General features: G+C 35.8%; 1 protein-coding gene and 1 pseudogene across 3 annotated transcripts in view; one reads left to right on the top strand and one right to left on the bottom strand.

The window, feature by feature from the left end:
- ACER3 (alkaline ceramidase 3) overlaps positions 1–16,782 on the top strand; it is a gene marked incomplete at both ends in the record, with an annotated part of 127,750 nt that overhangs the window by 47,159 nt on the left and 63,809 nt on the right. For both annotated transcript variants that reach the window (XM_080697181.1, XM_080697180.1), the window contains one exon: positions 4,407–4,459. In XM_080697181.1, the coding sequence (XP_080553307.1) occupies positions 4,407–4,459 (53 nt within the window). The remainder of the gene's footprint in view (positions 1–4,406; positions 4,460–16,782) is intronic.
- On the bottom strand, positions 5,272–14,456 carry LOC308272219 (large ribosomal subunit protein eL6-like; annotated as a pseudogene). The gene is made up of 2 exons: positions 13,833–14,456; positions 5,272–5,325 (listed from the first exon to the last, which is right to left on the bottom strand). The product of its transcript is annotated as a large ribosomal subunit protein eL6-like (transcript).

Below are 16,782 nucleotides of genomic sequence, written 5' to 3'. Positions count from 1 at the left end.
AGAACAGTACTACACTGTCTCAATTATCGTAGCTTTATAAGGTTTGAAATTAGAAAATATACATCTTCTAGCTTTGTTCTTTTTCGAGATCGTTTTGGGTATCTAGAGTCCATATTCCATATTAGGATAGATTTTTCTGGAAAAAAAATAAATGTATGATAATTTCACCTAAAAAAAAAAAAAGAAAAAATATTCTCTGGTAAGAAAGAAAGCAAAAAGAAATATTGAAATGTTCTCTTTAAGTCATCAAAAGCTTGGTATCAGACAAATGAAACTGTGATGTGAGATTATCATTGTTAATTTTGGATAAATTGCTATAATACTAGATGTCAACCACTAAGCCAAGCATGGGAAGGAGGGATGGGGAGGGAACGGGGTGGGGATCGGGTAGGGGCTAACTGGGCGATGTGTGCATGTATGTCTACAAAATTTTTTTTAAATCCCATTATGATGTATGAATACAGTACACCAATAAAAATAAATTTAAAAAAAGAAGTAGAATGCCTCTGGATTCAATTCCCAGTATGCCCCCATCACCAAGTCTTTCATAAACATTGCCAATAAATTGAACTGACCATTAAATAAAATGTTTTAAAAACTACTAGAATGGGAAAAGAGAAAAAACTACTATACTAAGCAATGCTCCTCTTTAGCTTTCTTTCACATTCTCTAAAACAGAACTAAGAAGCAATTGGATATTTCTGACATCTAGTCTTTAATAGTACATGCATCACACATGGGTTAGCTCTATTATCACATATTCTATATAAAGATCATCTTAATTAATTTGTTATTCACAAGGTAAGGTTTTCTAAAAATGAAATGAGAGGTTATTATCCTGTACAAAACTGTTACATTATTTTAAAAAATATAGGTGTTGTGACTGCCTTTGGTTTTTCTTTTAGTCATAGACAAAACAACTCTTTTTCATATCAAAATTTAAACATTACCTTAAGCAGCAAATTAAATCTAAGAAGAATTTAGTTAGAGCCTTTTTTTCTTTTCCTATTCTTTCCCTAACATGGTTGTGTTAAAATAATTATAAATGAATTTTTTTCCATTTTTATCAACGACAACCATTTAATATGCAATGCTTAACTCAGAGACTCTCAGGAATTATTTGAACAAATAATGCACTTTTATGTTCTCTGAGCCAGTATACAAAACACCTTTTTTATGGTATGTAAATCTTAGTGAATGTGTAGAATTTGAAGTATTTTTTTAGTTACTAAGTTCAAACTTTTTTTTTTTTTTTTTTTTTTGTGGTACTGGGGGTGGAACCCAGAGGGTTTCTACTTCTGAACTGTACTCTCAGACCTATTTTATATTTTATTTGGAAACAGGGTCTCACTAAGTTGCTGAGAGCCTCACTAAGTAACTGAGGGTGGCTTCGAACCTGTGCAATCCTCTGGTCTCAGCTGCGCAAGCGCAGGAATTTACAAGCATGCGCCACCATGCCTAGCTCAAACTTTTTTCCTTAAGGGCTAAAATTTTTGACTTAGAAAATTACTGTTAACATCATCAGATTCAAACCTTTTTTCTCTATTAAAGAAGTAACTACAATAATCATCTGTTTGGGCCTGAGGCATATATGCATATATATGTGTATATATGTATAGGAATAAATAATACTTGGTCTCTTCAGTTATATGTACTTTTGTTTAAATAAATCCTGTGCCAAAAAGATTTGAGAGGTAGAATCAAATTTTAGTAAAATATTCCTCAGTATGTGTTATTTTTACACAAATTATTCTATCCTTGAGTATGTTTGTAAGAGGATTGTTGTCTTGAAAAAGAAAGACTATACAAATATTCATGCTTTCCTTGGCCTTCTTGTGTCTTATTATATGTGATTTGACTTTTTAAAAAACTACTAGAAATGAATAGAGGTAATTTATCCCTCTTAACTATTTACATTATTTATTTTTTTCACATCTTAGCTTTTTATGTTTTTACAGAGTATACTACTATAGATAAAATAAAAATTTTATTTTCCTGCCTGATTTTATCCTTCTCAGCCTCCTAGATCTCCCCAAAAGCTAACCTCTGTTCCTCTAACTTCTGTCATAAATTTGATCCTTGTAATTTTACTCACATGCTTATATGTTTGGTATATATGAATATGTAAAATATTCTTTGTTACATATATACCTATACATATGTATATGTGTACATATATATAAGAGCTTTAAGGTATATATAGTATAGGAAAAAAGTGTACATAGTATGATTTCCATGGTTTTAAAACTTGATAGAAATGATATATATATCTTATCTTTTGCAACTTATATTTCTCTACTTGTCTGCGAGGGAAGGCCTGTGTCTTAATGTCCCTGTGGTCCTCAGTAAATGAAGGATGGATGGATATGTCTATGGTGGAGGAATCACTTGGTTTATGTTCTTGTATCATCATGATAAAGAAAAAATAGCAAAGGAAGTTTGTTTCTTTTATATAACTTTCCAAACATTTGGCTTATGTAATTCTAAACACAATGTCTTTTATTTTAGAGCATGTTAGGTATTATTTACACAAGGACAGAAAGGACTTCCAGTTATCACAAAAGGACAGAAAGGACTTCCAGTTATCACAAAACTCTAAGATATAGTATAACATGTTAGATTCTACCATAATTACACTAATCATTAGATATGAGAGAGTTCTGAATCTGTTACTCATATGCATGGTTACTTGATTTATCTCAAAAGGAAGACATCCACAAACCTAGCCCCTTGCTTTATAACCTGGAGTGTTTTAAGAATGTTTGTAAAATAGCTGAGTGTAGTGAGGTGAGTGTAGTGAGCTGAGGTCAATAACTTAAAACTGAATTATTTAAAATAGAACCAAACTAAAACAGTTTTTTTCTATGAGATTTTTCTCTTTCATTCCAAAGCTACAAACTGTACTTTATTCCTTTAAAATAAGAATGTATTTATTTATTTTTTCCTTTACAGATTATTTGAGTACTATTGTGTGTTGCCAAAAAAAAAAAAAAAAAAAGACAAGGTCATTGTCCCAAGGGAGCAGCTTATGTTACAGTGATGAGAGATGGACTGCAAATAAATAAACAATAACAAAATCTATTTGTAGTTATACAGCTATATAAATGAGTAAATGAGCCAGACATGAGAAAAAGTAATCCTTTTATTAGATGTTACAAGGGGCTAATATTTGTTCATTTTTTAAAGTTGAAGCAAAGAATTACTGAAAAAATATAAATCTTAACATTTTATTTTTCTAGATGTGGTGGCACATGCTTATAATCCCAGTACTTGAGAGGCTGAGACAGGAGGATGGCAGGTTTGCAGCCAGCCTCAGCAACTTAGTGAGGCCCTCCAGAACTTAGTGAGACACGGTTTCAAAATAAAAGAATAAAATTGGGCTTGGGGGTGTAGCTGGGAGGTAGAATGCCTCTGAGTTCTATCTCTTGTACCACAAAAAAGTTTTATTTTTGTCAAGAAATATAGTTGATTATTCCCTGACAATTATTTGATATTGGGTATGAACTATGAATTTAAATCTTAAGTCTTACTTGCATTAAAATCAAACATTTTTAAAAAACTTTAATGTGCAAACAGATTATTTAAAATAGATAAGCTTGGGAAGAATGTGAGATATAAATATAGAACTTTTAGACTTTTATTATTTTCCCCAATCTTTGCCAGGTTTCTCACCCATACCTAATTAAGCTGTGATTTTTATTAACAAATCACTTTCTAGAGCCTGTTCTAAGCATTTGTTTCTTTTATAAACAACAGTTTTCTTTTTTTCAGTCATATTTCTGATAACTCAATAGAGGTTTGGGAACAGACATAACTTGACTGACTCTTATTAAGCATACAGTTAAGCTATTGGGATTAGAAATACAAAGGAGCACTAAAGAGCAGCTAACCAGCTCTGCACATTAAAGCTTATCGTGAGCATCCAGCAATATGTTTTAATAGAAATAATGGGATATTGTCAATCTAGTAAATCATTTTAGTGGAGAGAACTTAAGAGAACATATACTGCACTTATTTTCCTTCTCTCTCCCTCTTTCTGTACTAGAGATTGAACCTGGGGCATTCTACCTCTGAGCTATACCCCCTCTTATTTTTTAAATTTTGAAACAGGGTCTCACTAATTTGCTGTGCTAAATGCTGAGACTACCCTTGAGACTGAAATCCTCCTGTCTCAGCCTCCCAAGTATCAGGATCACAGATGTTTGCCACCATGTGTAGTGTATACTTGTTTTTTTCTATAACAGAACTTCAGTTATAGACCATGCTTTTAGCTGTATCTTGCCACAAGGTTTTATAAACTTTGTTTTCCTTTAAACTCAGTGCTATGAAATGTCTTGTCTTTTTAAGTCACTCTGGTCACTCCAGAGAGCTTCATGCTAATTTTTTTAAATTTGTTCTAATTTCAGTTGTAGGAATGGGCTCCTGGTGCTTCCACATGACTCTGAAATATGAAATGCAGGTTAGTAATGACAAAATTGACTAAATGCTTATTTCTCTAAATCCACAGACACTTCAAATTTGAGAAAGGTACACATAACTAAAGAATGATTAAAATATGGGATTTATTATCACTAGAGTTTTTTAATTCAGGTCAAAGATTATAAATTAACTAAGTGAATTCAGAAAGCAGGCAGATGAGTTACCCATACTAAAAGCAGTGTAGAGGGTTTTTTTGTTTGGTTGGTTTTTTGTTTTTACCATCCCTCTGTAGGCATGTATAAGTTTAGACCAACATTCTAGAATAGAGTCACATAGAAACATCTTTAAAAAGACATATCAGTTCACAAAATAATATATTTCTATTCTTAGATGCCGGCATTTTCATGTCTCCATGGAATCTATTTTAGTGCTCCCCACACCCTCCCACCAAGCTGTTCAGGTTTTAGAACTATGCAAGAATATTCAGTTTCTCTCACTCCTCTAAGGATGCCGTATGTCTAGTCCTCAATCTTTTGACCTCTTGATTTGTTGTCACTAACCTAGGAACTTCTTTTCTCCTAAGAAGATGTAAAAATGGTGAATAAGCACGTGAAAAAGTGTTCAAAATCATTAGCCATTAGGGAAATATAGATCAAAGCCACCATGAGAAACCATTTCGCACCTACCAGTAATGCCATAATCAAAAAGATGGACAATAACAACTCTTGGGAAGGATATCGAGCAATTGCTGGTGGTAATGTAAATGATGCAGCCATTTTGAAAGAAAGTCTGGAGCTGGGTGTGGTGGCACACACCAAAATAGATGGCTGTATATGTAGATCCTTCAGAATGTCATTGTTCAGTGTGGTAGCCACTAGCCACCTCAGTGTGTGAAATGCGTCTAATCTGAAATGAAATATACTACAGGTGTAAAACATACCATAAATTTCTTTCTTAATTAATTAATAAATTTTTATACTATGTTGAAATGACACTTTATAGATACTAAGCTAATTATATTATTAAATTAACTTTACCCATTTATTTTCTTCAGTGTGGTTATTAGAAAGTCAAATTACACGAGTAACCGGGTTTTATTTTTACTGAACAGTACTATTAAAAAACTTATGTGGTGGCACATGCTTGTAATCCTAGCATTTGGGAGGCTGAGACAAGAGGATTACAGTTTGAGGAAAGCCTCAGCTGCTACTTAGTGAGTCCCTTTGCAACTCAGTGAGACCTTGTTTTCAAATAAAGAATAAAAAACTCAGTGAGACCTTGTTTTCAAATAAAGAATAAAAAATAGTGCTGGGGTGTAGCTTGGAGGTCGAATGTCCCTGGGTTCCATCCCCAATACCAAGAAAAAAAAATCTGTTAAGATCCTTTGCCATTTATTTGTTTTTTGTTTTTTTGGACTCCTGCAGTAACCTCTTAGCTAGTCCTCCCACATCTACCTTTTTTTCCTCAGAACATACTTTATACCTCATCTGAAACCATGTGTTAGCTATCTTTTCTGTATTCTCTTTTATTGGTATGTATTAATTATACAAAATAGTGGGTTTCATATATATATTCATATACCCATCCGTGCATATTACATAATTAAATCAATTTACTTCCTAGTATTTCTTTGTACCCTCTCCTCCTGCCTTCCCTTGATCCCCCATTACAGGAACCCTAATAGTGGTTGATCTTTTTTCCTTCTTTGTACTGGGGATTGAACCCAGAAGCATTCTACCTCTGAGCTATACCATCTGCCCTTTTTCTCTTTTATTTTTTATTTTGAAATAGAGTTTCTTTAAGTTACTGAGGCTGGACTTGAATCTGTGAATCTCTTGTCTCAGCCTCTCAAGTATTGGGATTACTTACTTTGGTTAGTTAGGTATGTGCCACTACAGATGGCCATTTTTTATTTTTTATTTTTATATTTTTAGAATGTCCCTGGGTTCAAGCCCCAAGGGCCTCCAAGCCCCATTTCTACTCATATTTTATTTTTTATTTGAAACAGGGTCTTGGTAAATAGCTTAGGGTTTAGCTAAATTGTTGAGGCTAGACTTGAATCTGCGATACTCCTGTCTCAGCCTCCCAAGTACTAGGATTACAGACATGTGCCACAATGTCTGATTTCATTCTGCTTTCATTGATGTCCTTCCTTTCCTTTCTTTTCCCTTCCCTTCTCTTTCTTTTTTTCCCCTCTAGTTTCCATAAATGAGAGAAAACATAATACTTGTCTTTCTGTGTCTAGTTTATATTGTTTGACATTATGCTCTCCAGTTTCATTAATTTTTTGCAAATAATATAATTTTTTCTTCTTTATGGCTGAATAAAAGTCAATTGTATGTATATGTCATTTTTTCCTTATCAATTCATATTTTGACAGATACCTAAGTCGGTCCCATAACTTGGTTATTGTGAATTGTGCTGTGATAAATAAGGGTATGATATATCTCTAAAGCATGCTGACTTTAATTCTTTCAAATAAATACTGAAGAGTAGTATAGCTGAATTGTATATTCTATTTTTAGCTTTTTGAGGCACCTCTATACTGATATCCATAGTTGGGTGTATCAGTTTTGTGTTCTTACCAACAATGTATGAGTTCCTTTTTCCCTATATCCTCACCAACACTTGTTGTTATTTTTATTCTTGATCATTGCCATTATGACTGGGGTGAGATGTAATTTTGCATTTCCCTGATGACTAAACCTTTAACATATTTTCATATAATTGTTGACCATCTGTATTTTTTTTCTCATTGGGGATTGAACCTAGAGGCATTCTACATTCCCAGCCCAATTTTTTTTTATTTCTTATTTGGAAACAGGGTCTCTCTAGGTTAATGAGAGTCTTACTACTTGCTGAAGCTATCTTCAAACCTGTGATCCTCCTATCTCAGCTTACCTCAGCTTTCCAAGTGCTGTGATTACAGGCCTGTGCCACTATGCCCAGCTGGCCATTTGTATTTCTGTCTTTTTAGTTCATCTGCCTATTTGGTGAATGGGTTATTTTGTGTGTGTGTGTGTGTGTGTGTGTGTGTGTGTGTGTGTGTGTGTGTTGAGGTTGTTGAGTCCTTTATATGTCCTGGTGTTTTGTTGTTGTTGTTTTGTAGTATTGGGAATTGAATTGAACCCAGGGGCATTGCTACACCCACATTTCTATTTTATTTATTTATTTATTTATTTATTTTTTGGTGGTACTGGGGTTCCTGGAAGCCCTTCTACTTCCGGGCTACACTCCCAGACCTATTTTTACATTTTTTTATTTGGAAACAGGGTCTCCTAAACCAGCGCGCGCGGCTGGCTTCGAACCTGTGCGATCCTCCTGTCTCTGCCTCCCAAGCGCGGGGATTACAAGCGTGCACCACCACGCCCGGCCTTATTTTTTATTTTGAAACAGCGTCTCACTAAGTTTCTGAGGGCCTGGCTAATTTACTGAGACTGACCTAGAACCTGTGATCCTCCTGTCTCAGCCCACCAAGTAGAGATTACAGGTATGTACCACCATACCCAGCCTTTTCTGGATATTATTCCTCTGTTGGAAGAGTAGCTATTTTCTTCCACTCACACTGTTATTTCCTTTGATATGCTGAAGCTTTTTAATTTGATGCCATCCCATTTATCAACTCTTGCTATTTTCTGAAGTATAGGAATTCTATTCAGGAAGTCGCTCTCTGTACCTATATGTTGAAATGTTCCCCTGTGTTTTCTTCTAGCAGTTGCAATTTTCATTCTCATACCTAGATCTTTGATCCATTTTGAGTTGACTTTTGTACAAGGTTAGATATGGAGATCAGGTTTCGTTCTTCTATGTATGGATATAGAGTTTCCCCATTTATTAAAAAAGCTATCTCTTCTTCAGCATATGTTTTTGGCACCTTTTCTAAGAATCAGATGACTGTAGCTGTATGGGTTTATCTCTGTGTCTTGTGTTCTGTATTCCATTGGTCTGTGTGTCTGTTTTTTATGAAGTGTTTGTTATCGTGACTCTGCAGTATAACTTGAAATTAGATATTATAATGCCTCCAGTATTGCTTTTTACTCAGGATTGCTTTATCTATTCTGAGTGTTTTATTTTTATGTATTAATCTAGAGTTCTTTTTCTAGGTCTGTGGAGAATAAGAACATCATTGATATTTTGATGGGGATCACATTAAATCTATAGATTGCTTTTGGTAACATGTCCATTTTAATAGTATGAATTCTTATTCATAAGCATGGGTGATCTTTCCATTTTATAATGTCTTCTATTTACATTTTCAGCATTTTGTAATTTTTCTTGTATAGGTCTTTCACATCCTTGGTTAGGTTTATTTCTGAGTATTTTAATTTTTACTTATGTGGTATTGGGGATGGGCACCCCCCCACACCTTTTTTGTCTTGCTAACCCTACTCTGACTGGTCTCGAACCTGTGATCCTCATGTTTCAACCTCTCAAACATTGGGATGATAGGTGTGTGCCACCATGACTAGCTCATTTTATTTTACTTTGTTTTTAAAGCCATTGCAAATGGGATTTTTTTTCTTACTTCTTTCTCAGTGAGTTCATTGTTGCTATATAGAAAAGTTGATTTTTGTATCCGGCTACTTTACTGGATTTGTTTTTCAGCTCTAGAAGTGTTCTAAGTATAGGGTCTTCTAAGTATATAATATTATCTGCAAATAGGGATAATTTGACTTCTTACTTTTCTATATGCATTCTTTTTATTTTTGTCTTTTGCCTAGCTGCTCTTGCTAAAATTTCAAATACTATATTGAATGGAAATAGTGAGAGTGAATATCCTTCCCTTCTTTCTGATTTTAAAGGAAACGCTTTCAGTGTTTCTATTCAGTATGATACTGATTTTGGGGTTGTTATATACAGCCTTTATTGTGTTGAGGTAAGTTCCTTTTTTCCCTAGTTTCTTCAAGGTTTTTATTGTGAAGGGGGGTTGAATTTTGTCAGAAGCTTTTTCTGAGCTGGGCATATGCTTATAATCTCAGCATTCGGGAGGCTGAGACAGGAGGATCGCAGTTCGAAGACAGACCTTTGCAACTCAGTGAGACCCTATTTCAAAATAAAGAATAAAAAATAGGGCTGAGGGTGTAGCTCGAAGGTAGTATGCCCCTGGGTTCCATTCCCACTAACGCAAAAAAAAAAAAAAAAAAAATCTGTATTATATTGAGATGACTGTGTGATTTATATTTACATTCTTTGTGTGTGTATGTGTGTGGGGGATACTGGGGTTCCTGGAAGCCCTTCCACCTCCGGGCTACACTCCCAGACCTATTTTATATTTTTATTTGAAAACAGGGTCTCTTAAACCAGCACTGCTGGCTTTGAACCTGCACAATCCTCCTGTCTCCGCCTCACAAGCGCGGGGATTACAAGCATGTGCCACCATGCCCGGCTATGTTTACATTCTGTTTATATGGCAGGTAACATTTATTTGCATATGTTGAACCATACTTGTATCCATACTTATATCCAGCTTGATCTTGGTGTGTGATCTTTTATTAAGAAATTTCTATGTTCATCAGGGATGTGGTTTATAATTTTCTTGATATGTCCTTCTCTGGTTATAGAATGATATTGGCTTCATAGGTTGAGTTTGGAAGCATTCCCTCTCTTTCTGTTTCATGGAATAACTTTAGGGGCATTAGTATTACTTATTCTTTAAAGGTCTTGTAGAATTCACTTGTGAATCATATGTTCTGGGCTTTACTTTTGGGGGAGGTTTTTTATTACTGCTTTAATCTCAATGCTTGTTATCATTCTGTTTAGGTTTTTTATATCCTCTTGGTTTAATTTGGTAGGTTGTGTGTGTGTGTCTAGAAATTTTTCATTTCTTCTAGATTTTCCAATTGGTTAAAATATGTTTTCAAAATAATCTTTAATGATCCTCTGGATTCCAGTGGTTTTTACTGTAATATCCCTTTTTAAAAATTTTTTTGGTGGTACTGAGGTTCCTGGAAACCCTTCTACCTCCGGGCTACACTCCCAGACCTATTTTTATACTTTTTAAAATTTTGAAACAGGGTCTCTTAAGCCAGCGCGACTGGCTTTGAACCTGCACGATCCTCCTGTCTCTGCCTCCCAAGTGCGGGGATTACAAGCGTGCGCCACCACGCCCGGCATTGTAATATCCCTTTTTTATTTCTAATTTTATTAATTTAGATCTTTTCTCTTTTTTAGTTATTTTGTCTAAGGGTTTATCAATCTTTATCGTTTCACAGAACAAGCTTATTTCATTAATCCTTGTGCATAGTTCTTTTATTTTCTATTTCTTTAATCTCAGCTTTGAACTTTATTATTTCTTTTCTTCTACTGGTTTTAGGATTTTTTTTTCTTGGTGTATAAGACCTTCAAATGTTTCATTAAGTTAATTTTTTGAGGTCTTTCTTACTTTTTTTATATAGGCACTGATAGATATAATCTTCCCTCTTAGAAATGTCTTCACTGTATCCCATGGATTCTAGGATGTTGTGTTTATAATCTCATTTGAGTCTAAGAATTTTCAAGTTTCTTCTCTAATTTTTTGATGACCTACTCATTATTCAAGTGTATGTTATTCAGTCTTAATATGTTTACATAGTTTCTGTGTTTCTTCTTATTGTTCAATTCTGATTTCATTCCATTATGATCTAATAAGATGTAGGAATTATTTTGGGTGTTTTGTATTTGCTAAGACTTGCTTTGTAGTCTAATACATGATCCATTTTGGAGAAAGCTCCATAAGTAACTGAAAAAAAAAGTATATTCTGCTGTGATTGACTGAAATATTCTGTAAATATTAAGTGCATTTGATCTAAAGTATAGTTTAGCCTGGCATGATGGTACATGCCTGTAATCTCAATACCTGGGAGGTTGAGACAGGAGGATCACAGGTTTGAGGACAGTTTCAGCAAGTAGTGAGAGTCTCTTATCAAGCTAGCAAGACCTGTTTCAAAATAAAAATAATAAAACTGGATGTATAGCTTGAAGGTATACATCCCTGTGGCTTCAATCCCCAGTACTACAAAATAAATAAATGAATGAATGAGTAAATAAATAAATAGTTTATAATATCTTTGTTGATTTGGGGATCTGGATGACCAATGTACTAACAAGAGCAGTGTATTTTTATTCATTATTTTTTTATTTTTATATGGAACATATTGAAAATGGCATACATTCAGACTATGCTTGGTACTCTCACCCCTTCCCTTACCCCCTCCCAACAATGAGTGTCCAGGTTAACCATGCTATATTTGCATCTTTACACAAATTCGGGTGTAGCTCCTTCATTAATCAACCTCAGCCTTCTTCCTCTCCTATCCTTCCATTCTAGCTTTGATGAGGCTTCTCCTCCATTTTCTGGAGTCCCTCTGGTATCCCTAATACTCCCTAGTTTGAGCATATTAGAGAAAACATAATTCCCTTCTCTTTCTGTGCCTGGCTGATCTCACTTAACATAATGTTCTCCAGGTCTTTCCATATTATCTTCTGAGAGCAGTGTATTTAAGTCACCCGCTTTCATTGTTTGGGTTTCATTTGTCCTTGTATGTCAAGTAGTGTTTTTTTTTTTAATGAAATAGGGTACACCAATTTTCAGGGCCCAAATACTTAACTATTATTATTTATTCTTGTGGGATTGTTCTGTTTACCAGTATGTAGTGACCTTCTTTGTCTTGTCTAGTTTTGTTTTGAAGTCCTCTTTGTCAGATATAAAAATAGATATTTCTGCTTGCTTTCAAAGTCTATTCCATTTTCATGACATGGAATAGAATTGCAAATTCCATTTGTTTTCATTTTTTATCTTTTCACTTTTGCCAGTGAAGTGTGTTTCTTGCAGACAACATACAGTTTGGTCTTGCTTTAAACTCCAATCTGTGTTTTTTTTTTTTTTTTTGGGGGGGGGCGGGTCTGAGGATGGAACCCAGGAGCATTCGACCTCCAGCCTATACCCCCTGCCCTATTTTTTTATTCTTTATTTTGAAACCAGGTCTCACTGAGTTGCAGAGGGCCTCACTAAGTAGCTGAGGCTGTCCTCGAACCGTGATCCTCCGGTCTCAGCCTCCCAAATGCTGGGGTTACAAGTGCGCGTCACCATGCTCAGTTAAATCTGTGTGTTTTAATTGGAAATTTAAGACTATTTACATTGTTGTAATTATAGAAAGGTATGTGGTAACGTATTGTCATTTTATTTCTGTTTGATTTACTCATACATCATTTGATTATCTGCCCTTCTAATGTGATTTATTCTTCCCAGTTTCTGTTAAGAAGACTGGTGGTTTTGCCTTTATATGTGACTTGGCACTTTTAAGGGTTTAAAATTATCTTTTTTGTTCTGATTTTTTTTTTTTTATCATTTTAACTATAATCTGTTGTGGAGGGATTCTTTTCTAGTCATGTCTCCTTGGAGTTCTCTAAGCATTTAGTACCTGCATGTCCATCTTGTCCCCAAATTTAGGGAAATTTTCTGCTATTATTTCACTGAATGCGTTTTCTATGCCATTAACTTGCATCACCACTCCTTAAGACCTATGTGTCTCAAATTTGGACTTTTAATGTTATCCCAGATCTCTTGTACATTTTGTTCATGGTTTAATTTTTCTTAATTTATTATGGTCTGAATGGTCTAGTTCATCTGTCATGTCTTCAAACTCTGATATTTTTTCTTCTTCTGTCTGATTTATGAGTCTCTCTAATATATATATACATATATATATATATATATATATATATATATATATATATTTGGTGGTACTGGGGTTCCTGGAAGCCCTTCTACCTCCGGGCTACACTCTCAGACCTATTTTTATTTGGAAACAGGGTCTCTTAAGCCAGCACGATCCTCCTGTCTCCGCCTCCCAAGTGCAGGGAATACAAGCGTGTGCCACCACACCCAGCATCTATTGAATATTTTTAAAGATCTATTATTTAATTAGGTTCTTGGTAAGAAATTTAGAACAACAATTTATGAGAACACATTCCATTTGTCAGAGCAAAAATGGATCACATGTAGCCCTGGAGCTAAGGAACAGATATGATTATTGATAAAACCTGTGAGTCCATGGTTTTCTGGTCAACTTTGCGCTGCTCTATAATCTCATATTTCTCCTTCATTTGTTGAATATCTCCCCCTCCTGGTGTCTGGGCTTCCACAGCATCTTCTTCTTTTTTTTTTTGTTTTTTGTTTTTTGTTTTTTGTTTTTTTGGGTTTTTTTTTTTTTTGGTGGTACTGGGGTTCCTGGAAGCCCTTCTACCTCCAGGCTACACTCCCAGACCTATTTTATACTTTTTATTTGGAAACGGGGTCTCTTAAGTCAGCACGGCTGGCTTCAAACCTGCGCGATCCTCCTGTCTCCGCCTCCCAAGCGTGGGGATTACAAGCGTGCACCACCACGCCCGGCTCCACAGCTGCTTCTTGATGTAAGCATCGGCAAGGTGTTCACCTTGCTGATACCGATTTTTGTGGTGGTGGCTATGATGAATTTCTGGTGTGTTCTACACAGAAAAACTAAGTTGAGGCAAAAAGGTCCAGTCACAAGGAGCAAGTACTGCCTTGCTGCTTCAGGAAAACCACTCTATTGTCCCTGTGGCATCCGGTGAGGATGATCACGATGGTCCCAGGTGTGATGGTAGAGCATAGCTTTCTCATGTGCTGTCTGAAGGGTTTTTTTTTTGCCATGGCGCAACAGCTTTCAAGGGACATCTTTAGTAGGATAGTGCCTAGGCATTTTGTGAAGCTTAACCACCGGGTACCACTGTTCTTGTCACTACCAACTGGTTTTCTGACAGTAGCAAGGACCTTCTTCATTTTTTTCTCAACCTTGGACTTAGTAACAGAGTACTTCCCTTGTACATGACCTTTTTGGAATACATAGCAGATCAGGAATATCTACCGATTCCTCTAACCAGGACAGGGTTCCTGCTGGGTGCGGCTTCCCTTTCTTGAGCTTCTTAGAAGCTTTAGGGTCACCCTTTTTGACCTCGCCACCAGTGGCAGCAGCATCAGCCTTCTTGGCTGCAGGCTTATTCTCCTTAGTGCCCGGCTTCTCAGCCTTTTTACCTGCCATCCTTGTTGCTCCCCGTTGCCAACTCTAAAAAATTAAGGCATCTGGAAGGTCTCTCAGTTGACCCTGTGCATGTCTGGCCCTGGCAGGTGTCAACTTAATGTCCTCCAGCCTCGGATGGTGAAAGATTGAGGTCCTCCTGAATTTTTTACTTGATTTACTGAGTTTTTTTATTTCAAAGATTTGTTTGTTTCCCAAAATCTCTTGTCTTTATTGAAATGATCTTTCATATCTTGTATTGTTTTTCTTAGTTCTTCTTTGAATTCATTGATCATTTTAACAATAAACTGTTTGAATTCTTTGGCATTTCCTCTACTTCAGTTTTTATTTCAGTTATTTAGAAATTAAAAATTTTTGGAGGTGCCTTACTACTTTTGTTTTCTTATGTTTCCCATTTCTGTATTGAGATTTGTGCATATGTTGGGATAGATATCTCTTCCACTACTGTGTGCAGGTCTTTTTAGTGAATTGCTTTCTTTTTGCAATGTGTCCGAGGCAATATTATCAAAGCACACACTCAACATGTTCAAAGTTCTGTTCAGAGCAGTCGTGGTGATGCACACATGTAATACTAGCTACTTGAGAGGCTAAGTCAGGAAGATTGCAAGTTAGTTAAATCTTGGTAAGTAGCCAGGCATGGTGGTGCACACTTGTAATCCCAGTACTTGGGAGGCTGAGACAGGAGGATTGCAAGTTCATGGCCAGCCTCAGTTACTTAGGCCCAATGCAACTTAGTGAGACCCTGTTTCAAAATAAAGAATTAAAAATGGGATGGAGGTGTAGATTGGAGTTATTAAAAAAAAAAAAAAAAAAAAAAAACTTGTGGTGAGCAGCTAGTACTCCCCAATACTCTAGTCCACCATTTTACCTGAGTCTATTTTTTCTGTATTCCTAATGCTCTGGTACCTAAGGCCTTGATAAATGAATAAAGACTGATTGTCCCCAGGCTAGTGACTAGTCACTTCTTAGAGATAGTCAACACTTTAACTTAGACTGGGCCTTTGAAAGGCTAATCCAAAGCTCATACTCCAGACCACTAACTCAGTCTTGCTCTTATATTTCAGTAGACACTCAATATTCTTCTACCTAATCACTCCAGGGCCAGGTATCAGACCACAAGACACAGTCTCTGTACCCAGAGCCTGCTGAAGTTATTCAAACTAGCCAATCCTAATCCTGTTTGCCCTGGTTTTCTTGCCTGCTCCATGGAAATCACATTAAAGGTCCTCATCCTCACTTTGCCCCAGCTGCTTGTGCCTCCTGACCAACCTGGGTGCTTCTCTCTGTGACCCTGTACAGTATATCATGGCATGTCTCCTTGGGAACAGTAAGAGTATCTTTTTAGTGGCAATTATTTTTATCTGTTGGCTGCATACTTAAATAATCATAAGGCCTGCATGTTAAAACACATTCCTTTGCCGGGCGTGGTGGCACACGCTTGTAATCCCCGATCTTGGGAAGAGGAGGCAGGAGAATCTCACAGGTTCAAAGCCAGCCGCGCTCGTGTAAGAGACCCTGTTTCAAAAATATAAAATAGGTCTGGGAGTGTAGCCCAGAGGTAGAAGGGCTTCCAGAAACCCCAATACCACCAAAAAAAAAAAAAAAAACCACACACACACACACACAAAAAAAAAAACACATTCCTTTTACTTTGGTTTGGACCATTCTTTTAAGATAAAAAGCATTATTTTTATATCCCTTCTCTCCCTCACTAATTAAGCTTCAAAGACATTAGGCTTTTTTCAGTTATTCAAATTCTTTTCCTACCATGGGACCATCGCACATGCTGTTTTTTCTGCTTAAGCTTTCAATCTTTTCCCCCAGGTTGTCTTTACTTAATCTCATCTGTATATTTTTCAGGTCTTATGTGTCACCCACTATTTCAGTGTAGGTTTCTAGTGAAGACTTTCTAAGTTGGAACCCTTATTTTATAATTATGGTACCCTTACTTATCTTTCATAGCACTTTTAATTACTATGATTAAATAATATCTTGCAGTTAACTGTTTAATGTCTTTCTCCCCTGCTAATACCATGAGACCAAGGATTGTTTTTTTTCTAGCACATAGCACAGTGCTTGGCATACAGTAACCGCTTAGTAAATATTTGTTGACTCAATGAACAAAATAATGATAGCAGTTATTTCAACCGTCTTTTTTATAAATGGTATAAAATAATGAACAGAGAAAGTAGATCATTATGTCCTACTCTGTAAATATATTGACAGAAGATCTGCAAAAATGGGCCCTTTAGGTACCTCTGGAAATTGTGGAAATACTGGATGGCTATACTTATATATTGCTAATGCATGAAAAATGAATTAAAGCAAA

This window comes from Muscardinus avellanarius (genome assembly GCF_963383645.1).
Source record: "Muscardinus avellanarius genome assembly, chromosome: 1".
Lineage (NCBI taxonomy): Eukaryota > Metazoa > Chordata > Mammalia > Rodentia > Gliridae > Muscardinus > Muscardinus avellanarius.
Note: the sequence above shows the minus strand (reverse complement) of the source record. Positions and strands in the feature narration are given on the sequence as shown.